The sequence below is a fragment of the Pezoporus flaviventris genome, unplaced genomic scaffold (assembly GCF_033815535.1).
Source record: "Pezoporus flaviventris isolate CSIRO_AGI_PZ_B2104156 unplaced genomic scaffold, CSIRO_AGI_Pfla_v1 ptg000036l, whole genome shotgun sequence".
NCBI classification, from domain to species: domain Eukaryota; kingdom Metazoa; phylum Chordata; class Aves; order Psittaciformes; family Psittacidae; genus Pezoporus; species Pezoporus flaviventris.
In genome coordinates, this window is record NW_026892584.1 from 39,129,007 (window position 1) to 39,154,793 (window position 25,787).

General features: G+C 39.3%; 1 protein-coding gene across 11 annotated transcripts in view; it reads right to left on the reverse strand.

Annotated features, from left to right (window-relative positions):
* BEGAIN (brain enriched guanylate kinase associated) overlaps positions 1–25,787 on the reverse strand; it is a 172,563-nt gene that overhangs the window by 113,428 nt on the left and 33,348 nt on the right. For 3 of the 11 annotated variants that reach the window (XM_061463989.1, XM_061463988.1, XM_061463981.1), the window contains exons 1-2: positions 12,779–12,904; positions 12,408–12,436 (exon numbers count right to left, since the gene is read on the reverse strand). In XM_061463989.1, the coding sequence (XP_061319973.1) occupies positions 12,408–12,436; positions 12,779–12,838 (89 nt within the window). In that variant the 5' untranslated portion in view covers positions 12,839–12,904. The other 8 variants (XM_061463979.1, XM_061463982.1, XM_061463980.1 and 5 more) reach the window with 4 other exon arrangements.

Consider the following 25,787-nt stretch of genomic DNA (forward strand, 5'->3'; position numbering starts at 1 on the left):
CAAATGATGCAGAATGAGTGAGTCAGGATAAAAGTAAAAAAAAAAAAGAAAAGGCAGTATTCTACACATTCATAAAACTTTCCTTCTAAGGGGCTCCCAGTAGTCTGCAGACATCAGGGGATTTCTCAAAGTCTGACAGAGTGAGCACAGAACTGGGATTTGGGATCTACAGCATCTTGATAGAAGCATCTGTGAGAGGTAGTGGCTCCCAGCTTCTCTGTGTTGTCTACCAACATATTTAAACTCTAAATTAGAAACAAAAAATAGTCTGGCACATTGCCCATGAAAAATTGCCAGCTTCTAGCTGAAATTCTTCATTGCTCTACTCTAGAAAGGGTTCCCCTGAGGAGACAGAAGTTTGTGACTTAGTGCTCAAAAAAAAGAAAAAAGGGGGAGGGGGGGAAGGAAAAAATTCTTTGAACTTTGACAGTGCTTCAGAAAGAATCTGAATGGCTGTGGCTGCAACCTATCTCTATAGTAAGACCATCAGATGCTTCAAAAACTTTAACCTCAGTCAATGTTTTCAACCAAGTAATGGCAGCACCTTCACCACCTGCATTTTAAGCAGATGTGTAATCTGTGACCTGTTATAGTTTGCCTTTCCATTGCATAATTGCCCTTAATTTTGGCAATCAGGGCATGACTCTGCAAACCAATGTCCTAATTTCTAATGCTGAAGGAAACAGTCAGGGTAAGAATAGAAAATGCAACTAACAGCTTTCTGCAAAAGAGCCACCATTAGTAAAAGGATAACCGTTTTCATTGATTTTTACAGATTCTGCCATTAATATCAATCTGCCATTAATTAATACCAGTTCTGCCATTAATACCAATGCCTTCTGCCACTGTGAAAGCTGTAGTTAACTAGTCTTCAGTTCAATGTCTCATAGCAAAAGTATAAGGAAACAAGTTCTAAGTGGGTTTTGGAAACCTTAAATAGTTTAGTACCTTTGTGCCATTAATCCATGCTGCAGGTATACACCAGCTATGTTTCCAATTACTGCAGACTTGTAGCAGGCAACACTAAATATGAGTGACAGGAGTATCACGCGAGTGCTTTGTTCTTCACATGAATGTATAAAAGTATAAATAACATTGTCCTTTAGATAAAAGAATATGTTGCTTTCTTAAGTGTCTGATTCTATTAATCTCTCTACAAAACTGTAGTCAACTGTTTTCAGCTAGTGTGGTCTGTGCAAACCAATATGTAATGTAACTAATCTATGCATAATGAGGTAGATAACACTCACAAAGGAGTTGTAGTGCTGGGAAAAATTTGAGTCCTCCAAGGATACAGTAATGGATTCATTCAGTTACTTAGAATTCAGCATGCAGCCATATCTGTGCCTATTTATATCTTAAGATGCTTTCCCAATATTGTGTATATAGAGATGATGAATAAGGAAATGGGATGGTCTACAAATCTAGGTTGGCAATTTAATCAGAACTTCTACTCTGTGTGCCATGATAATTAATAGTTCAGTGCCATAGGAACCTCAAGATGAAAATCCTGGTAAACTTTGTTTTTACTGTGCAATAGGATTTGGAGAGCAATTCAGAGGCTGGAGGTGAGAATGCAAAGCAACTGCATACCCACAGTAGGAAACTCCAGTCCACATTGTATTAGTAGCAAAGCATTCATTAGAATTTTACTATCTAAACTGTTATTGAACCTTTCTATGATTCTTGAATCCAAGTAATGTGCAGCTGTTGTCACTTATCTGCTACGTGTTCCTAGGTTACCATAAAAGTTGTTTTATACAGTGGACTGTGGGAAGGTTATTGCTGCATTAAAAAAAAAAAAAAAAAAAAAAGAAAAAAAGAACAAAAAAGCTTTCAGATGAGAACAAACGTTCTTCAAAGCTAAGCATATTAAGCAAAACTGGTTAGATTAGCACTGTTTCTCTCAATTGGCTCCAAGTGCGCTTTGTGCTTGCATTAATGGGACATCTCTGAGGTTTTTTTTTTTGTTACATTTAGATGATATTCAGTCCCGGTTTGTAAAGAAAACCCTCCAGAAGCTCACAGCGTGTGAAATCCGTCAGTTCTAGTATCTGAATCTGCTGAGGCTTTGTCAAATTAGAAAGCATAGCACGGTTAAAGGAAAGCAAGTTGAAGTCTACAGTTACTGTAAAAATCTGCATCAGCAGCTTTGTCAAGGTAGAAAAAGAAAAAAGTGTTCCTGTTGTTGTAAGTTACCTGTTATCTAGAAATTTTGCACCATGTGCAGTCGATAACACAGCTTTACTCTTCTAAACTGACATTTCTTAGCAGACTACTTGTTTAGTACCATAATTTATTATACTTTTAATTTGTCAGAAAAAAGAAATCATGACTTTTAGGATGTGATTTCTCTTGTAGACTGAGAAGGAGGGAAAGGGGGCGGGGAATTTGCTTTGTTACCAAACAGTATAGGTCAGCTAAATTTGGCCCAAAGAAACCATGTCAGACTTCTCTGACTCATTTCTTCCCTCTCCTGCCCATATGCTCTGTTGCCAAGCTACTCCTTGAGTTATACAAAGGGCTAATTAACCTTCCTCATGGAAAAGCCAGGACTCTCAAATTTGGCCCTTCCTTTACATGGAACTGGAGAGGGCTTTGTATCTCCTAGAGCCTGTCTGCTTTTTGTTCGCTGTAGCGAGTTTAATAAATAACATCTGACATAAAGCCGAGGCACAAGCTGATGGCCTCTTGTGAAGGACTAAAGAAACATGAAGACATGCTTCAGAAGACTCCACAATTAGGGATGTCATTTTAAGCAAGGAGTCTCCAGCATATACCATGTCAGTTCTAGCTGCAGGGCAAAGGTGCTGCTTTGATTTCCACAAGTGAGAAGATGGAAACAAAATAAATGACAGACCGGGCTTTCTATCAGCCCACCCCTGCAAGCTTGACAAATATCTGGGGCTCTAGAGCAAAGACTGGCTTTAACTGGGCTATCCTAGATTACATTTCAAAGCATGGGCTGAAAATCTTCTCAGAAGCCTGCCTCTCATGCCCATTGCACTTGGTGGTATTGGTACAGTAAAGACAGGGATAAGCCAGGAAGATTTTTGCTTTTCCTAAAGTCTTGTGAGAGGTCAGAAAGAAGTGGAACTGTTGGTGCGCAGATTTGGCAGGGTTGCACTGCTGATGTGGGTTAAGAAAGCAGGCGCTTCCCAGTGTGGCTCTGCCTGGCACTGGGTTTGTGAGGTTCCAAAAAGATGGCAGAGTGGGAGGACTAGGGCCAGCTGCTGTGCAGATTCAGACAAAAATAAGCCAGGCCAGTCATGCACCCCTTTTAGCTAGAGCTTTTCTATGAATTCAGCACCAGAAAAGCATAGGACTGAAGGCCCATTTGGACTTGTAGGAAAGCTTCTTGCTCTGTTTTTTGAGTAGGACAATCAAAGTTTCATGTGTGTTGAACTATGCTATTGCTTTCCAAGAAATTTACTTAAATATTATTGCTGCTCTTTCACCACTCTACTTGCATTGTTTTCGCCCAGTTTGTTGGGTTTCTCATTTTTATAGCATCTTTGGAGTATTTGACTCACTTGATCTTTCACTCTTTAATTGTTGGTGCCTCAGCAATCTAAATCGGAATGCAAATACAAGAAAAAACACCAATGCTATTCACAAGCTGAAGAGACAAAACTAAGCATACAATTTATTTTGAATTTAAATAGAACTGTTTCAGTGCTATAGATTGTTTGTATGAAGTCTAAAAATCTTTATTTCCCTATAGAAAGCAGTACCTTTCTCCTCATGATGTGCTTCTGTCTGTGAATGTACTTTGTTATCAGTTCCCCATTGAGTTAAGTATATTGGTTAGAGCTGCAAAATATTTATTTTTAAGCAATTCATAAATCTGCATGAAGTTTTGGAATAGATTTTGTACATGTCTTTTGAGACTGTTTCTGGTTTAACTCCCTGGAAATACTGCTTTCTTGTTACAGGTCTGAGATGGAATTCATACAATGAGGAAATAATATCTCAAAGGGCAAGTGTCCCAGCAGTTCCAAACGTAGTTAAATATGCATGTGCAAAGTCATTTGCCATGAAGTTACTGCTATTTAAATGTCATTTCAAGCACCTACATCTGTAGGACTTCTTGGCAGTAAGACCAATTATACAGATATATAGACAATTCCTTTTTCTATCTGTATACTACTCTGTACAGACAAAGCATTGAAAACTATCTTAATTTGTGCAGTACCTTGGTTGAGCCAGGATCCCTGAGTTAAATAACAGCACAAAGATATAATACTTTTTAAAGAGAAACACAGAGAAAAGAGCACTGCTGATTGCTTATCTCTTCAAATTGCCTACTGCAAGAATCTCTTGGGGAGCGGTAAGGGAAGAGATTAAGTTGCCATTCATTGCTGGGAATTCCAGTATAGCTCCTGGAAGGCCCTAAAAATAGAGCAGCTCCTTATACTGATCCTCTTGTCTAAACAGTAGTTGCAGATAACAAAAACATAAAATGAACTTGTTTGACTTGGTTCGTATAGAAACTTCAGAGTTAAAGGTCTTTTCTCTGGCATGGATGTGAAACTTGGTCTTGTTGAACAGAGGGCAGCAATTTGGAGGTTTTGGGTCATGAGAATTTCTTGTGAACATGAGGGGTTTTGTAGCATAGCAGGGACTCCTTAAAGAGCCCAGTAGCTTCCTGAAAAAGTTTGAAGCGCCCCTTTTCTTCTAGGAAACCCTCCACCTCTTTCTTTTCCTTCTTTTAATAATGGGCAAAATCAAGGTGAGGTGGTCAAAATAAGCATTTTGCTCCAAGTAACTTAAATAGCTTTTCTGTAATCATGATGTGCTAGTATGTCATGCAAGTCAGTCAACTACTGCTTTGCCAACAATATTACTCTGAAATACTATTTGCCCTCCTAGATGCAAATCTGCTGCATAAGGCGTGTATATGTTCTTGCACACAACTTCTTAAGTTATGGTTTTGCTGACAAGGTGAAAGCTGGGCAAATTCAGGATGAAAGCTCAATTTCTCAATGCTTTTCAGAGCTTTACAAATGCATATATGAAGGCAGTCAAGAGGCAATATAACTGCATACTAATGGAGGCCTTTTTTAGCCCAGTATGAGCCTTACTACAACCAAGCAATGATCAGTGACTCTGTGTACTGTTCAATGAGGTGGATCTTTTTACTCCTGGAAGAGTTGAATAACAAGAGTTGTACAGTTTACATGAGTGGAAGAATGGTCACACACATGAGGGAAATCCAGCAAGGAGCTACAGGCACTTATGATCCTGCTATCCCACTCAAGAGCTCTGTAAATTAGACAACCTTCATATTAATGAATTTCTAAAAGCACAATCATAGCTCACTTTCTACTGCCCATTTTTTTGGCATATTTTCTTCATGCTAAGTTGGCTCTTGGTTATCACTAAAACATTAAGACTATTCATCCCTTCAAATTTTTTTAATGTGAAAAACTTAATAGTTTGGGTATATTTCAGATGCTTTTGATTTTTAAAGAACATTGAATCAAATGTGGTGATACAGAGTTTTTATCTGAAAGCATTTCAAAGTCACTTGCATGTAAATCAAGAATTGATTGTTAAATTAAATTGCCTAAGCCATGCCAGCAGCAGCGGAGCTGGCAATTGCATAAGTCTGTAATAAAGTTTTGCAGACAAGTTATCTCCTTCCTTTCATCAGTCTGTGCAGTGTAGCAGCAGCAAGCATTCAAATTGTATTTGATTTCACAACAGAGCACACTCAAGTGTGGTTCAAAAACTATACTGCCCTTGAACCATTTGGGGTTTGCAGCTTGGAACCTCTTACAATCTTCAGATTAGAAGATCGTTTTGTTACTGCTGCACTCATTGCCGCTGTTTGACGTATAAGTTGCTGCTTTCACTGTTCAGCCCATACCCCCCGGTAGCTTGGGTCACAGCACTTACATTAACTGAAGCCTAGTTTCTATTAGCAATAATGGGGGAGGCAGAGAGCATCCAATTTTCTCACCTTTGAATTTCCTCACCATCAAGGATCATTGCAACTTAGGAGGAGACACAATAACAAAAGAAACTGTTCTAGAAGCTAAAAAGTTTTGAAATAACTACAAACACTGTAAGAAATGCACTTTTTTTTCTTCTTTTTTTTTTCATTTTTCAATATTTGTCAAATATGCATCCTCCATTTTTTTCTTGAGCAGCAAATAGTATTAGTCAGTGATGCACTTTGCCTTGCAAGAAAGGGGTAGGCAGAGCATTATTTGTAAGCTTGGTGTCACCCAGGTCCAGCCTCTTCCCCGTGACTCACTGCAGCTCACAATCGATGGCATGGCTCATCTCCTCCTACCCACTTCCTTGGTCTCTTCAGATGTTTGCTCAGCTCCCACTTTTCCCTGAAGGACACTTTACACACCTATACCTGGTTTCATTCAATCTGTTTTGTCCTGTTTCTGTCATGTTTCTTGTTTGCTGGTCACAGTATCCACTGAATATTTATCCAGAGCTAAAAAATATTATAACACAATACTGGTTACAGTGGGTGACGAGATGATTCCTTCCATAGTAGCATTACTACCTTATAGATCCTTTCAAGCAGCAGACAGCAGTCCAGTGCACAGGGTTACAGGACAACATAACAGTAACCCTCCTACCTCAGCTGAAGTCATGATGATTTGACTGACTAGCACAGGTAGCAGTAATAGTCGACATGAAGTGTGATGGATTTTAGGAGGGGCTACACTAGCATATTGTGCCCCTGACAGCATTAATATCATTCTCAGAAGTGCTAGTATCAGTAGATCAGCATAGCTCTGCAGCCCAGTCGATCCCAGTTCCAGGGCTATCGCTCCCCTGGGCTGTGAATATATCCTTATGTGTTCATTGCTCCCATGGTTATCACTGACAACCACCAAACTTAAAGCTGAGCATAGTCTCAGTGGGAGAGATACGTGTGGTTTAGTTGTGCTGCAGTCACCCCTTGGATGGCAGCATGAACAAACCAAATGCCCTGAAAACGGCACTGCAGAGCTGTCCTGCTGCTGGCACTGCCTGGGAGATGAAAACATCTTGCAAAGCAGAATAAAATGAAAACCTGCTTTGCTTGTCTAAATATGTTAGGCAGCTCTATTTTCCTTTTCTTTTTTCCCCCTCCCTCTTTCAACATGGACCCAGCATTCACCCAGCTAGGTGACTTTTCTGCCATAACTTTTAATGACCTCAAGTTGATGGACCTTTCACACCAGTATTTCCCTATGCTCTATTTCTTCTGAGCTTGCCCTGTGCCTTTTCTTTACCTGTGTCCTCAGTTAGGGTTTCAAGCCCCAGTATCAGCTAAAGCCTGCAGATACTGCTGAGAAGATGCTGGAGCTGCTGCTTGCACAGCCCAGCTGCTATCCTGTGATATTGTGCCACTGTATAAGGCAGTGGATCCCAGCATACCAGCTCTGGATGTGAAGACAAGACCTAGGGTGAAGTAAGCCATGTTTGTTGGTTGACTTTCTGGGGAAAAAAAAATAATTCTCTCCTTCTCTTTCTCTTCACCTAACAATGGTAAAATTAATGTAGATACGGTCTGAGTGAAGGAACAAAACCAAGGTGGGGATAGCAGGAGATTGCAGTGTGTTCATTAGCATATGAAGAGCCCAAGTGCAAGAAAGGCAGCATGATCTACTGGACATTTTGGAAGGTATTCACAGTTTCAATAAACTGCTGCAGAAGCTTTTCCCTAGGACTGCATATGCCTCTGATCTTTCTTTTGAAGACACCGATACTCCTTCCTCAGTGCATTACTTAGTTCATTCTTGCAGATGAACTCAAACATACTTGAGAAAAGTCCAAGTCAAAAATTTAAGACTTGGATTGAATTGCTGACTTGCTACTAGCTGTGTATACAAACAAATAACTTTGTTTTCATATGTTCTGAAACAAGGACTACAATCAAATGAAGATGTTGCCTCACAGGTTCCTTGAGACATGGATCATTTTTTTCAGAGATCCCTGGGTGACTGGTAAAGTGCCACTATTGACACTACCAAAATAAAGTAATCCTCGGGTGCAGAATATCATGGTTACATTGCAAAGTAGAAAGTCAGCTTCCTTACAAACACTAATTATGTGAGTCTGGCAGCTGATGCTGGTGATGACATGTCCTGTTTTCTTTGCTTTTGGATACACAGTTCAGCCTATTGTGTGTCTTGAAAGCTTAGAACTAAAACACTGATTTGTAGAGTTTCTGAATTGCCACTGAAATTTTTAGGAACATATTTAAAGACAGAAAAAACTTCAATTGAACAATATTTGTCACCTTAAATGACATTTCCCATGGAGTGAGCTCCTCTTCAGTGCAAGAAACACTGAGAATTTGGTCAATAGTTGTGTAAAAAAAAAAATATATATATATATATATGGAGGTTCCTTATGCCAAACCTTAGGTAATTTTTACTTGAAAGATTAAATGTTATAACCTGTATCTCAAGTAGGATTAAATGGAAGCAAACAAAAAGCTACCAGGAGCTTGTACAGGAGATGTGGTGGAACTGGTCTGTCATTTGCACATCTAAACATCATATGGATTCGATCTGACTTAAAGGAGCAGCTTCCAGAGTACAGATCTGCAAGGGCTTATAAAAGTAAGTTTGAACACATACAGCAAAGAGTTCAAAATAAGATAGTACAGGTATATTTGAAATTTAAATAAGTAACATTTTCAACCCTTGTTTATAGACACAAAAAAGAACCAGATCTAAAAAACTGTGTTTAAAAGCTTGTAGTCAGAAGTAATTAATGTTTAAAGTGACTGTATAACCATACACAGCCAACCTACATAAGTGCAGGTCCTCAAGAGGTTTGTGATTAGCAGTTAGCTTTACTTCCTGCCTAATATATTGGTACCTTGCAATGTTATAAACACTATGTGCTACTAAGAACTTCATTGCAGTAACTGATTCGTCTAGTTGGAGTTTTAGCACAAAATAGCATGTTTCCACTTTTAGAGGGAGTCATCTCTGTGCCAAGCTAAATACCGATAACCTCCTACCTCTGCTTCCTACTATTCTTTCCACCTGTAACACTGTCATGACAAACTCCTGCTGAAAAGGACAGGATGTGACATTGCAGATCACAGCAGCTCCTTGGTCTGCAAGGAGAATTATTACTTTGTTATGTGAGAATTGCATTTCCAGCTAGATTCTGAATGAAGGAATGTAAGAGTAAGAGCTGTATTAGTTCACTGTACTATTTCTTGTGCTGCCCTGGCTCAATGAATTTGGAGCCGAATAAAGCATGGGTCGTGTGGATCAATGATCAGTGGATCAATTTTGCAGGGTCCTACATTTGCCCCTCTGAATGGCCATGACCACTCCAGCCCCTGGGAGTGCCTCAGATGCACTGGGCTGGAGAAAGTGCAAAACTCACCCAAAGGCTTCCAGAGCTGCCTTCTTAAAGTGTTTCATCCTAGGAGCCCCCAAGGACTCTTAGTGTGGAGCAGTTCCTCTGAAAATTGTGAATCTCTGCACCTGTTCTTTGTATTGAAAAGACTTTCTTATCTTGAAGTGCATTGTGGAATGCAAACCTGGATTTTTCTAACCCTGAGGGTTTTCAGCCTGGCTGTGTAGGTTGTCCTATGGTTATCCGCCTTGCTCCTCTTCTCCTGTTTCTTTAACAAGGCTTTAGTTTGTTTCCCTTTTGCGAATTCCAGACCCCCTTCTCCTCTTTTTTTTTTGCAGGAGACTCATACCCTCTGTGCAGCCCAGTTCCACAGCTTATGAGGCTTCACCCTCTAGTCCTTGGGCCAATACCATCTCAACTGGTATGGGATGGCACATTCTCAGCTGGTGGCAAAAAGAGTGGGAAAGGAACTAGTCCCAGGGGATAGGGCAGAACAAATCTAAGTATTATGTGGGAACGGCTTTTCCTGTGATATTACACTAGTTTCTACCTGTAACAAAAAAAAAGACAAACCACCAAAAATACCTTTCTTCCTGGCCTGCCCTGTTCTCTCTTTGGTTTTTTTCTTCCTTCCCCGAGGTTCAGGCTAATTCTCTTCATGGCCTCTTCAAAGCCAATGTACTTGAAAGACAAGGTAATTTCTTTTTGACCTGGGTGCCAGACTTGAATAGGTTCAGGAAAAATCTGATTCTTTCAGGTCTTGTGGATTCACCAGGTATTTAAAATAATAATTCCATATTTGATTACTGTTTCTGTCAGTTTGCATCCATAATGATGACTATAGACAGGGAGCCTGGAAAGTCTGGGATGGAGCATCTCAGGTTTTGTTGTCAGTCCTGCTGAACCTCCCCCAAACCCAGCTCAATTCTCTGCTTAGCAGTGCAGGGAGCCATTGCACTGTCAGGTGATGGGGACAAATGTCTGTCAGAAGCAACTTTTACACATAAGAATTGTAAACAGAAAACTTAATTGACAAACTCCTAACACAACCTGACCCTTTGCTTGTTGGAGTTAAGTATTAAACGCCTACTTCCTTCAGTGGGACAGTGTGGGCTTTAGATAGATTAGATTAGATTTAGGTTAGGTATTAAAAAAAATCTTCACTATGAGGGTGGTGAGACATTGGCACAGGTTGCCCAGAGAAGTTGTGGTTGCCCCATTCCTGGAAGTGTTGACGGCCAGGTTGGCTGGGGCTTTGAGTAACCTGGTCTAGAGGAAGGTCTCCCTGCCCGTGGCAGGAGGGGTTGGAACTAGATTATCTTTTAAGGTCCATTCCAACCAAAGTCATTCTCTGATTTTATGATTCTATGATCTCAACAGTGCTCAAAGAGTACTGAGGTGAGGGCTGATGCATGCCTCACACCTGCAAAACTAGGGTGCTAGGACAATAAAGCTTTATGGTTGTTTGCTCTTGTCATAGCAAATTATTTGTTTTTCAGTACATTCCTGAGCTCATTCTGGGATTTACAGCCTGTTATTGCAAATGTGGAAAGAGCTTGTCTACTAAAAGCAGAGGCCAAGGCATGCTCAGGAAAATACTACAAATATTGTATAGCGTTCTGTTTATGCTCACATCTTTATCAAGCAAACATGTAAATATATATCTGCTTGCATTTTCTAAGAGAGTAATTCATGACATGAGTAGGCAAATACCATAGGTGGTCTTGTTTGGAGTTTTTAATACACACAGGACCACATACCAGGTGCTTTCTCAGTCATTACTCAGGAAAAACTCACAGCTTTAACATTATATTGCTTATATAAATGCAAAACCATAATACACTGCACAGGGGTTTGGATTTTGTTTTTTTCAGCTTGTAAGTTATAATCCTTTCATCATCATGAGAAGTATAAAAAATTTACAACTGAAGCACTTTATAAGTAAATTCTATTAGAAACTTTGACGTGCGTCTTCAAGTCCATTGTAAGAGACTTAACCTCTTCCTTCTCAAATGAAAAACAGGATTCTATTTCCACCTCAGAATTCATTAAACACTCGGTCCCATCTCCATTCTTTCACATTTGTCACTTCTTTCCCAGTTATTTACAGAATTGTAGAACTTTAATGCACTTCTAATAACTCAGGATAGCCATTTCAAACTCAAGGAATCTAAAAAGTTGTGCTTGGACAACAGTTGTCACTAACAAAACTGAGTCACCACGTTCAGAGAAGGAATTTGGGCTTGTCCAATAAAGCTAAATAAAAGCATGCCCAGTGTTTTGGGTTATTAAAATAGGATCCATAAAGTATTTAAAGGGTAATAAGAAGTTCAGCTTTTACTTATCACCTTGATAATACCTGGAGATCTTATTAATAGACAGGATTTTTTATTTTATTTTTTAAAAAGGACTAGAATGCTTTCTTCTTTCTTTTTCTGTCTTAACAACATACACAAAAGCAGTATCCCCCAAAGCAGACTTGCACTCAGACATGAGATGGAAAACTTATGTTTATAAAAGCCATCTCTATTTGCTTAAAGCAGAGAGATGTACTGAGAAACTAGTACAGTATGACAACATTTTAAACACAGAGGAGACAAAATTTATCCGGCTGGTATACAATATAAACCAAAAATTGAACACCAATGTTACAGCATTATATTGAAACAAACTACAGTAGTTTGATGCTTTGAAGTCAAGCCTATATTTTCTTCAGCTTTTTCATGAATTATTGATCCACTTTCCTCATTAAAAGGAATGGCAGGCTCTTGCAGTACATGGACAAGTGACTACAACATTTATATAATCACATATCCTCTGCATCTGGCAGTAAAAAGTGTTTATGTTTAAAACATATTTTCTGAATAGACACCCCTGCAAAAAAGATTTACTAGAATAACCACATTCTTTTTCTTTTGTCTCTAAAACACAGCTTCCCTTGCATCATCATGCAATCCAGCATTTTACACATCGTACTAAGCAAAATATTTTCCAAGTGCCTGTATCGTCCATTGTGCAACAGAACATTTCTTCTCTCTAATGAGATGCAAATAAACTGTCTCACTTACCTTATTTTCTCCATCTCTGCCGCAGAGGCCTACAAGAAATCAAATAATAGGAGCAAGTGAATGAAAGAAAACATTCACTCTGCAGATTTATGCATAGTTAAGGCTTTCCAAATGGTTTTCGACAAGTGTCTATAAAACGAAGATAAGCAAACCCCACATCTGCATTAGCTGAAAATAACGTTGACAGATGAAGTGGGGAATAATGCAGCGCGCTGCAGGAGCACTGTATACCCACGAGCCATGGGCAACAGAATGACTCAGTTGTAGCGCTGAGGCAGAAAATGGGGAGGGAAAAAAGCAAGCAAGCAGCAGCAAGTAACAGGTTACTGTGCCTCCTGGGTTTCTGAGGAAAAGTTGAAATGCTGAGCTACCCTCTGCACGGTGGGCATGGCAGCAGTGCTCTGCTGGCTGGAAAACGACAGTGACTTCATCACACGTGAATTCCGAGTTCAGTTCATTATTTCTCGCGGAGCCTGGCAGATGGAAGGGGCACAATCTTGCCTCCTTATTGGGAGTTTGAGTAATCAAATTAGTTTCCTCAAGTAATACACTATCTTGACAATTTGCATCTCAATACAGAGAGGCTTTTCGTTAACCCTTTCAATACTCCTCCATGCTGTAGCTTGCAGCTTGTAACTCTTTGGGCTCCTTTGCCCTGCTGCAGACAGGCTCCCGTTAATCCGCTGGCAGCAGCTTGGAGCTCCTGTAACACTGAATCCTTACATACCCGGTCATTTCATTAACCTGCCTGACTTCTTTTTACTGAAGAGATGCTGTAAATCCCTACTTATCTATAGCATAGACACTCATTAATCTCTCTGCCATTACTTATATCAAAAACATAGTCTTGTTAACCCTTTGTTTTCTTTTTCATCGTTATTCTGTGCAGATCGTTAACATCTGCTTCCATTTCATTTTATCACATCACTGGCACAGAACCCCTTAAGTCCTGCTGGTCCTACTTTATTGTAACTAAGGAATGAGCACTCAGAGCAGTCCTGCAATCTCTAGAGCCAGATAAATCCCAGCATCACAGAATCTCTTATTTATACTGAAGGTATTGCTATTAATTACAAACACTTTAAACCTTACGTATTAATGACTAACAATCATGTTTGAGCATAAAATAAAATAAGATTAAAAATAGGGAAATGAAATCTAATCAGTTAAACAGCAGGAAAATTGTCAAACTGCCTAATAAATCATCCCAAATGACAAATTGTTGGTTCTTCATTGGATCATCCCTTTTCCCTTCTTCTCATTAGCTTTTGATTCACCTATTGGATGAGTTTTTTTTTTCAGGATAATTTCTGATGATATACACTAAGGATTTTAGGCATTCACCATAACTTGATACACTAGAGGCCAGGTGCAGGAAAAGCCCTCCTCAACTTCCTGGTAACAGATGTTATACAAGTTTACATGGTCCCTGCATGTCTGTTGGAAGCACAAGGCTGTCCATGATAGATTCCAGATTTTGAGATAAAAAAATCTAACCTAGGGACACATAGTTGCTTTCTCTGATTTCTAGCTATCCATGTGCATTCCGCAGTATGATGGAAATAAACATTGCTGACCAGAAAATGAACCACAGGGGCTTTCTCCCTTGGTGTGGGAAGCTACTAGCAGTCTCATGGACTTGCCAGTTTGGCTTTCCAGAGGTGAACTCTCAAAAACTGCCTTAATCATCATGTTCCTGTCATTCTGGGGAGACTGGACATAGTTTTCTTCAGGGGGTATTGCTTTGCTTTAAGCTATGGGAGTCACCCATGAAGATAGAGTAATTTGAATATCTGATTTCAGTCCTTCTATTATGGCAATATCCACAGACATAAGGGAAAGCTACTTGTCCTTCCTTTTGCCTAGTGCTTTGAGAATTGCTGTACTCATGGGGTTGGGGTGGGGGTTGTTTTGTGTGATTAAAGCACAGGATGGAGAAGAGGATCTGTAGGCTGGCTATCTGGCTGTACTCATCTGTGAATGCAGGTGAGTCACTGGCTGCCAATCCCGACAGGAAATTAGTGGGGAAAAAAGGCTCAGCAAATGCCTCACACCAAAAGAAACCAGAAAACTAAAGAAATCTGCAATTACTTCTGTATGAACTATTCCCCCCGCACTCCCCCTTTTATTTGTCTCCTGTAATAGTAGGGCTTTTTTTTTACCTCCTCACAGTAAAAGCTGCTTATTTTGTGTAACATGGCCAATTCTCCTTTGCACCATTAGGAATGTTCTCTTCTGTCTATCCCTCACAGCTTGTGCAGCAAAAAGAGAGCTCCTCTCTGATGTGGGAGCAATGGGTTCAGCTCAGTCCTCCTTGAAGAGAAGAGGCTGCTCTGACCCAGGTCAGAGCCCTTTCTGGGCTGCAGCGCTCCATTACTTCTTTTGATGGGGATCCACTTCTAGTAAATATATAGGAGCACACAGAATTAATAGAGTCTGTGTTCCTTGGGGAATGTCCTAGCTTTCAGTCTAGAGAGTCTAATGAGCATATAGGAACTTGAGATGGTGAAAACAAAGATATTTAGCTGTAGAAATTTAGCTTTTATCCAGAGCAGTTTATTTTTTTCAGATAATTATGTTCTTTTGGAATATCCTTTTTTCATCCATTTCTTTTTCCTGTTTTTTTTTTCTTCTTCTTTTTCTTCTTCCTCCTCTTCTTCCTTTTTTACTTTTTCTCCATTTCTGTTTTCCTCAAAAACCTTAACAATTCAAAATTATTTAAAAAGTATGGGTTTCTGAAACAGCTCTGATCCAGTAAGGTGATATTTTCACTAAGACAAAATTGCTATTTCTTAGCCAGGCCCCTACCACTGATGTAGAAGTTCAGAGTTACATCATTCTTCCACTGCTCTCTATGAAGGTTCCTGCCTTCATAATATCCTACTGAACTGATTTTAAAATATATTCTAAACAGCTCTGAATTGACCATTTTTAGGACAACCTTGTCTTGAAAGTCTTGTGGGACCTATTTGAAGAAGAAAGACTGAAGTAAAGGTTGGTATAAGAGCATCCTTTACAGTTTGTCATTCATTCATAAGTTGCTGCTTGCTAGTAGGTTGATTCATTTCAAGTGCTTCTTGATGCCTGAATGGAGGAATGCAATTGAAGCAGCAAGATTTTTTTTAAATAAGTTGCTTTTAATTAAGATCAGTATCAGTAATTGCCTTTAATTACAGAAAAATCAGATGTTATTTAAATGCCTGGTTTTAAAACAATATCAGTGCATTGTGACATAAGAATTTATTTAATCAGCCTAAAAATAATATTTTTTTCTTTTAAAATACCTTTAGTCTCAGTAATTCAATACCCCACATTTCCATATACAGTCTCCTACTTAAAATAATAAGACTAGTCTGAAGATTTTTCCTTTTTACATAAGTACTTGGTGTGACAACTTTGCTTAGAAGCACTTTCAGGCAATGTCTAAGAGTACTGGTAGAAACTTGACTTGTTTCCAAGCATTTGAAGAGAAGAAGTATAAAACAACTGTCAAGACTCTTTTTCTGGAAGCCCTGAGCATTTAAAAGTCCATTTTGGAGCAGGTATTCAAAAAGCAGATCAGTTGTCCTTTTTTTTTTGTCTACCCCCTTCCTTCTCTCAGCTATTTTAGATTGCAGGTTGTCATGGTTTAAGCTGAACCCAGGATACAGGTTGATATTCTTTGAGAACAAAGTCATTCATTGGCTTGAATGAAAGCAGGGATGCTGTTAATGGAAATCCCAAGGCATTTTACTGTGGCTTTTTTCCCTTTAGAATATGGTTACTCTTTTTCAGACAGTATGACAACCTTGAGTTGTTTTTAAGTCAGCAGAGCAAATGAAAAATACTGTGAACCCCTAATTTTTTTATCTTTCCATGTTTGATTAATGAATCAAACAACCTCAAGACAATGGCAAAATAGTCAACATTGCACCTTCCCAGCACCCAACATTGCCTCCATGTCTGGGGCCAACATCTGATGCTTTTTAAGGTGGAAGAAGAAATCCTCCACAGTGAAATTAGGTGATAAATAGAAGATCAGATGTTTGTGACTAACTGCATACAAGAAAGATATGGCATAAATGGACTCAACTCAGTACAGAAATAAATAAATTGTCTTTTTATTTCTTAGAGCAGTTGACTAAGTTGAGCATCCAAAATTTTCACACCTGAATGTGCATCCCCAGACCACCACTAGTCTGTTATGAGATGTCCATAAGGATGCTGGGCTCAGTCTTGAAAGAGTGGGAATTTTTTTTCCCTGTGTGTTCCCAAACACTACTAAACTGATTGAAATCAGAGGGTATTTTTAACCATATTAGATTTTATATGATCAGTTTATGTCTGATTGATCTTATATCAACTTTATGTTTAAAACTTATTACTTGCACCCTGTTTTTAAATTCCCATATTCATGTATGAAGAGATGCCTGATTTAAGAGGAAAAACAAGACATGATTCTTTAACTGCCATTAGAAGATTATACTCCCTTCCCTCAATTATTTCATATCCCTTCTCTATATCTATTCCAAATTTACTCAAATCTGATTTGAAAGTTGGTAAACAGAGCTATATATCATGTACTCCTTGGCAGTACCTTGCATAATAATATGAACGCTTCAGTGATTCTAAAGAAAATATATCTGCAGTGCATCTTAGGCTTGTCTCAGATTTCCTATGGTTCTGTCACATTGGAGGCTCGTAGCTGTTTTACAGTCCAACAATACACCTAGTTCTCTGTTTCTCTGCTGCCTCCAAATGATGAGCTGCACAACATGAAATCTTTATATGGATGTCTTTGCATTAAATTTCATCCTGTTTCTATTCTGCTTATAAATAAAGCAGTTCTTGTATGAGCTTCCTAATTGTTGTCAATACCTCCAAATGCCTTTATCATTTAGACAAAACTGTTTATTGACTCAAAATCACTAACAAGTATTTGTAACTAGATGTCTTCCAAAATTCCAGAACCTCTTTTTAAACAGGCAGAATTCCTTTTTAACATGCTACTTTTTTTAAAATACAATTTTCATTCTGGTTAATAATCTTGAATTACTCTCCATTATATCAGCTTTAGACAGTAATTCTCAGCTGAGCACTTCAGGAACTGCTTCATACAAATCTAGATAAATCAAGACACGTTCCTTAAGTATGAAATCAGTTCACTTAGCAGAAAGTTATTTTTGCTAAAAACTGTTGTGTTTTATGCCACTTCTGTGTATCCTTGATTGCTCAGCTTCAATCCACTTCCTGTTATATTTTCTCTTTCCCAGTTAGAATATAATTTTTGAACCAATGCACACAGTGAAAAGCTTTCCTTGACCGCTTCATACTTCATGCGTCAATTGATCAGGATTTTGGGGATTATCACAGGACTCCTGATACCAACAGGGTGAATAGACTCAATCTGAACCTTCCTTAATTATAGACTCATAGAATCACAGAATAGTTAGGACTGGAAAGGACCTTAAGATCATCTAGTTGCAGCCCCACCTGCCATGGGCAGGGACACCTCACACTAAGCCATGTGACCAAAGGCTCTGTCCAGCCTGGCCTTGAACACCACCAGGGACAGAACATTCACAACCTCCCTGGGCAACCAATTCCAGTGCCTCACCAGCCTTACAGTAAAGAACTTCTTCCTTATATCCAATCTAAATTTTCCCTGTTTAAGTTTGAACCCCTTGTCCCTTGTCCTATCACTACAATCCCTAATGAATAGTCCCTCCCCAGCATCCTTATAGGCCCCCTTCAGATACTGGAAGGCTGCTATGAGGTCTCCACGCAGCCTTCTCTTCTCCAGGCTGAACAGCCCCAACTTCCTCAGCCTGTCTTCATACGGGAGGTGCTCCAGTCCCCTGGTCGTCCTCGTGGCCCTCCTCTGGACTTGTTCCAACAGTTCCATGTCCTTTTTATGTTAAGGACACCAGAACTGCACACAATACTCCAGGTGAGGTCTCACAAGAGTAGAGTAGAGGGGCAGGATCACCTCCTTCACCTGCTGGTCACGCTCCTTTTGATGCAGCCCAAGATACGGTTGGCTTTCTGGGCTGTGAGCACACACTGAAGCCGGCTCATGTTCATTTTCTCATCAACCAACACCCCCAAGTCCTTCTTCTCAGGGCTGCTCTGAATCTCTTCTCTGCCCAACCTGTAGCTGTGACTGGGATTGCTCTGACCCAGGTGCAGGACCTTGGACTTGTTATGGTTAAACTTCATGAGGTTGGCATCAGCCCACCTTACAAGCATGTCGAGCACACTCTAGATGGCATTCTTCCCCTACAGCATATCAATCAAACCACACAGCTTGGTGCCATCAGCAAACTTGCTGAGGGCGCACTCAATCCCACTGTCCATGTCACCAACAAAGGTGTTGAGCAAGTCCAGTCCCAACACCAATCGCTGAGGGACATCACTTGTTACTGGTCTCCAGCCGGACATTGAGCCATTGACCACAACTCTTTGTGTGCGGCCATCCAGCCAGTTCTTTATCCACTGAGTGGTCCATCCATCAAATTGATGTCGCTCCAATTTAGAGACAAGGGTGTCATGAGGGACAGTGTCGAACGCTTTGCACAAGTCCAGGTAGATGACATCAACTTCTCTACCCCTGTCCATCAGTTCTGTAGCCCTATCATAGAAGGCCACCAGATTGGTCAGGCAGGATTTCCCCTTAGTCAAGCCATGCTGGCTGTTACCAACCACTTTTTTGTTTTTCATGTGCCTTAGCATGCCTTCCAGGAGAATCTGCTCCAAGATTTTGCCAGGCACAGAGGTGAGACTGACTGGTCTGTAATTCCCCGGGTCATCCATTTTCCCCTTCTTGAAAATGGGGGTTATATTTCCCTTTTTCCAGTCATCGGGAACTTCTCCTGACTGCCATGATTATAGTAGTGTTTCTTTTAAACCTTGCTCACTCTTAACTGGATATCCTACAATTATTCCCATGTTCACTATACTCACTGAAAGATGAGGCATAATATTCCTTTAGTAATTGGACCATATCTATGTTATCCTGAAGTTCTGTTATGCTGAACTTCAGCATACATTAGGTCTTCTTTTGTTTTTCTGTTCATATGAACAGATCTTTTAGCACTAGTCTCTTAAAAATCCTTAATAAAGCCTTACCTTATGGAAATTTTGGCTGAAAGAGACTGGGGGGTAACCACAACAGAAATAAGAAAAAAGAAATCTTGGGTGTTTTTCTCATGACAAGCCTTTTGGTCCTCTGTGCACATACTACATGCTTGAACATGTATCAAACAGCCACAAATTAAATTGAAACTGTAACCTACATTCTTCTCTTCGCATACTTGGAAAAATATCATTCTCAAACTGTTTTATTTCCGAATATTTTGGGATCTTTATTTTGCTTCTTTAGTTTCATTTTCACTCTCTGAAGTCTCAAGAGCCAAATTCCCAACAGGGATAAATTAGCAGATCTCGAGTGAAGTCAAGCCCTGCTGCTTTATACCACTAGAGGGTCTGCTCTTAACTGGCTGTTCCAGAGAGTCAAGCTGATTCCCATCACTGTCACACCCAGTACTCTCAGCTAGCATGAAATGCCATAGTCCCTCTCAAAAAACAGTCCCAAAAGAACCCACATGTCTTCTCTACATCGCTTGGCAAACCATCCAGTGAAACCTGAACAAAGACTATTGAAAACAGGCGGGTTTCTGCCTTAAAAATGACAGTTCAGACTGCACTTTCGTTGTTGAGTATGCTTTTTCTCAATCAGACAATTTGCATGTAATTACTGTGTTTAAAGCATGCATTTGTATTAAAGTAGTCCTTGTAGCTGACAGCAAAGATAAAGATCCATAGTGCTAAGAGCTGTACAAACTTCTCATAGGAACAAGAAGGACCTTCCTGGACAACCTGTCCAGCTAAAATAGATGCATGCAATATTTCCGTTTCCTTTATAATGCACAGACATAGCAGCACTTATGTGAGAGTGGCTTGATGAACCATGTTTTCTTTACAGTTGTTCAGCATCATACGATGACATAGAATTACAAAAGGTTAAAATCGTGAGGTGAAACCACGCTGCTTTTCCAACTAACCCTCTGTACACTTCACTTCCAGCTAGCTTGACTCCAGTGTGACCCCACCAGCTATAGTATAACTGTAAATATTATATGTGAGCACAGACTGAGGACCCAGAGGAAAATGCAATCTAATTGACTAACCAAACTTGTGCCTTTTAAATTAATACATTGCAATAATGACAGCACATTGACAGTATACTTGTGTGGGTGTCTATATTACAGACACTGTAGTTACATGCACTGCATGAAAGTATTTAGCCACATCAGCTGTCCTTTAAAAAGCTTCTGTTTGTCAATAGGTAATATAAAGTAATATCAGAGACAGTCAGGAGTAACCGCATTATACTGGTATGCTGCCCTGACTCGTTAAGTATGGCCATATACTGAGTGGGATCAAAGCTTGAGTCATCATGACCCAAGATGATGTATGAATTCTAACATAGCTGATCCTATGCATTTCTGTGCTTGCATCTTTATATCTCTATATATGCCTCTACATACTGGAGATGTTTTGTTTATGAAAGTTGGCAAAGGGAAGTGGGAGAAAGATGAGAGGGGGAGCAGAACTTCAAAATTCCTACATCCTACACTTGTAGAACTGTTTGCTACAAAACATGCATTTTCTGTTCTAATTATATCTACATCTACATCTACATCTATGTAGGTGATAAGAGTAATCACCTGTTGTTCTGTTAAATAATTTTTCACTTTTTATTGCCCCTATTGTTGTCACTAGGTTTGTGCCCACATGCCCTGTTTTCAGCACCACCCCTAATGTAGGCAACCAGAATGCTAAAATAACTAGAAAAATCCTCCTAGTAAAACGAAGACTCAAGTAAGTAAAGATAGTTGTTTTAATGCAAGGAAAAGACGGCTGTAAAGAGAAACAAACCATTTTCTATGATCAGTGTGGATTGAATAGGAAAGAATATGCTCGAGGTAAAGCCAAAAGATTTATAGAAAATGTTAAGGGATTATTTTAGTCACAGAAATTGCCCATAATAGCTGTGTAATGTCTCATAAAGTTTAGAAGGCTTTACACCCAACTTCACAGCCTTGGGGTGGGAAGACAGACTAGACACCTTTAAAAGTCCTTTCTGACTCTTCTGACTATGCCTGCTCCCCCACAAAGAAAGGACAATATAAACAAGCATAAACATTTATTCCAACAAATGGAATTTGCTCTATGCTTTACTGCCTTCAACATCAGTCCGTTCCTAAGGCCCAATTGCTTCTCTGGGACCCATGCACTGGGAGGTTAAGTGAGTCTCCTAAAAAGAAGACATTTGTGTTCATGCCCTTAGCATTTATGAACTTGTCTGTGGACAGGGAAGAGTAAAGTTAACAAGGTGTAGCAACATACAGACAATGTCACAGATATTTTCTGGAAAAGAAAGTTAAACTTCAAAGCTTTCACTTCTTCTGTCACACAGCACTGGTGGAAAACAGTATCTGTTGATTCACCTTATTTTTGTTATCCCATTTCCAACCAACGCTGGCTTCAAAGGTATGCCAGTGGGTCTATATCTATTTCTGGAACAATGGTTATTCCAGTGAATAAGAAAACATGGCCTGTGGTAGATCATTTGGATTTGTGCCTGTAATTGTTTAAGAGAATTTTACTTAAGCAATACAAGAATGAGGCCAGAGAATAAAATTAAGAAGATCTTTGATCTTCCTCCTTCAAACCAGTCTCTTCACCAAAGGAATATGATCTTCCTAATAATATTATGGATGAGATTAAAAAAAAAAATATCTCCCCAAACCCACAGCAGACTAGAAGGGAATTAGGATGTTACTTGAATCAAAGGAACTGTTTCTAGTCAGAACTTCGGCTTACACACCAGAAAAATCTAAGTATGGGAAAGAAAAGAGATCTAGAAGTGTTGATAGTTGATGCTGGTTTTCTTTTCACCACATGACACCAAGTGCAAGACATATTCTCTGTGTCTGAGCCCTCAGTAATGTTAGGATAAAGGCAAAAAATGCATCTGTAAAACAGGCTTAAAAAGTTGCATGCCCCAGTCCTTCACAGTTATAAAGTTTCTTCTGCTCTTTTCCTGGAGGATGAATAATGGTGAGGGACCATTATATATTCATATTATATTCATATATTTATGCAACATGTAGATTTATTTATATGGATAACTCACTAAGAGTCTCAAGAGGGTGAATATTAATTACCATCAAATTAATCTGTGATGTAAGATATGGCTTAGAAAGGTATCTATTTTACAGAGAGCTTGAGTTCCTTAAGGGATTCCCAAGGTTGGGCAGTGATGTTGAAAGGTAGAAGAGACTTGAACCTTAATATCCCAGGTCTTTCGCCTCTTTTTATGCAGGATATGAAAGTTAGAAAAGCTTCTTTTGCCTGCTGCTTTCTGTACTTCTGCTTAAGAGCCAGACAGATTCTCACTCCAGTATTGTCTAATAAGTAAGACAAAGTATTTCCTAAGCTGCACCAATTTAGGTTTCTGCAAAGCCAGAATGTTACTGGTCTCTGTCAGCATTGCTGAGTCCAATTGTGCAATTGAAATAATTTTAAGTATTAGGTGCCTTCTGTACTGGTCTTGGATGGTGTCTTAATTTCTACAGAGTCATAAAAGGTCTTTTCTTTTTATGTTCACTGTGCAGTGCATTAGCATTCTTCTAAGGATTTCTTTTCTGTGAGTTTAAAGACGTCTGTTCTTACTCCTACACAAAACGTGGAATTGTTAGGCTTTACTGTAGAGACATTAAATCAGACTCTGGAGATTCCTTTGTCAAAAAGGAAGCTGTATTGTTAAAATTGCATCTGGCTTTTTCACGTGTCACACTTCACAGGAGCATTGAGCCTGTATTATCTGGTGGCTTTGCTCACAGTCTTTCTTCATATGGTGCTATTTTTAGATTTTCGTCCTGTTGGGATTCAATTGTCTAGTTGTCAAGGAAAGCAAGAGAAGATAGCTAAGGTTGAATTTGTCAATGATTCAGCCATGTTCATTGTTATTATTACTATATAATCTTACCATAGGGGGACAAATACCACATTCGGGACATAGAATTGCTTGGAGCTGTCAGGTTTTAGATTGAAATGATGAAGTGCTTAAATATAATTACAAACCAGGTTTGAATCTTTGCAGAATAAGTACAAGGTTATCCAGAAGACTCTGGGGAAGCTATATTTTTGCTGAAAGGAATGTCAGTCCGCACTGACTGTGGTCACTTTGACCACAGCTAGGATTTTGCACTTTTTCCCTCTCCCCTGCCCCTTATGTCCCCATGGGCACTTTCTTCTTATACTTTCACTGCTACATGAAGAAGAGAAGAGTTTGGCTGTGGTATTAGAAGAGGAAAGTAAAGGATCAGATCAGAACATTATCTTATTCTGGTGGATGCTACCAAACTGAGGCATTTATAGTTAAATTGTATCAGGTTCAAAGTCCAAGAAAAGGCTGACTCTAGTGGGCTACAGACTGGGGCTTAATATTATGATGTTACACTGAGCAACTGAAAAGCCATGAATGAGAAAATCAACATTTCTTCACAGGTGAATGCCTTTGTAACATATACCTATTTAAAAAGTACTAAAGGCAACCATCCAGCAAAGCAGAAAACCCATACGCAGTTCTGATCACAAGTGTAATTTCACTGAAAATAGTGCTCTCTTATGTTTAGCATAGTTCCTGGGTTCTGAAGAGTACAGAATTTTAAAGATCACCAAATTATAGCCCTCAGTGATTTTCAAGATTCTTACTCTTGCCTCTCGGACACTGTAACAAAGGCACTCTGATTTAGAAGATACAGGATATTTCTTTTAATGAAGTTAAAATTAGGAAATGTGGTCAGTGTGGTACAAACTCTATAATGGCACGCCTGTCACTGAGTATGTGTAGCCTGAGATGTTCAGGTGCCAGGGAGACAAGTTCACTTGCTGTTGCTGCAGCTGTAAGCGGTATTGAGCTGTAAGGTGCATTGAGCCACAGGTGGTAAAGGTGCTGGTTTGAAGCTGCTTGGGGTGCTGTGCATGTAAAGAAATGGAAATAGCAGGTTGGAGATGGCAAAACTCTTTCTGTGAACTGATTTAAAAGAGCTCAGCACTTTCTATGCTGCCTGAAATCTTCCTGCACACTGAAATCAAGTTTCTAGATATCAGACACCTAAGGCATTACTGATTAAAAAAGGATTTAAGGGTGACATATTATAGATACAAGATAAAATACCTACTGGAGAAATCCAACAAACCTTAAATTTTCCTATTCTACAAATTTAAGGTTAAATCATGACTTTTAAACAATAAGCTGTAAACTTCAATTGTTTGTGTGCTCTCTGTCAGGAAAACCTGATTATTGCTAGTTTGCTCTTTGCCATGCAGAAGATTTGCAGGACGAAATACCAGTCTCCTAGCAACCAAAGATCCTCTAAGAATCTTCTCTTTGATAGTTCCTAAAATATGTTAATGCCACTAGATATTGCAAAATAGAACACTGGGACCCACACCTAATGAAATAAGGAATTTTGATTTTATATTCTCAGTACAGAATAACAATGCACTAGTCTGCAGCTGTAGCACAGTGCCAACAGTGACCCAACCCAGTTTGAGTTGCAAACCATTTTTTGTTTTGTTTAATTAGATTCTCATTACTAAATCTCAATTGTGCAAATGCTTATACACAGAACTGAACATTAGTAGTCCCAGTGAATTTCATGTGATTATTTATGTGTTTAATTACTTGCAGGACTAAAGATTTACTGTCTGAATTTTAGCAGACAATATTTTAAAGAACTGCTTCTCTCCTCCTGGTTATCTACATGCATCTTATTAGGAGATTATTCTTTGACAATGTTACACATATGCTGAGAAATAGAGAATTTAAATCTTTGAAAGCAAATTTCGAAGTTCACATTCACATGGGAGGTTTTGATTCATCAATTATGTTGTCCTCAGAGCATCCAGAGAGTGCCTCACCCCTCCAAAGTATGTAAATCTCTCAGGGTTCAGCCCTGAGTGCAGGAGGAAAATAAAAAGGAGCAAACGTGTTAATCAATTCAAAATGCCTACTACGAGGGATAGCTAGAGTTGTGTGCCAAGAGACATCAAAAGGGCTACACAGATGTAAGCCAGCCTGAGGTGCAAGACTCTGCATTTATTGTAGAATCCCAAAGGATATATTCATGCTGCTGCATTGCTATTGTTAATGAATGAAGCAGGAAGGACCGTAGCGCCAGGCAGAACTTGTTGGAAGGGACTGAAATTCCAGATTTCTGAAAAATAAGGAAGAGAATTTACAAGTGTTTTTTAAAAAGGATTCTTCACCCTCAACCATGTCTTTATGAAGAGACAAAAGAATTCAAAGAAGAGCAAACTATGAAA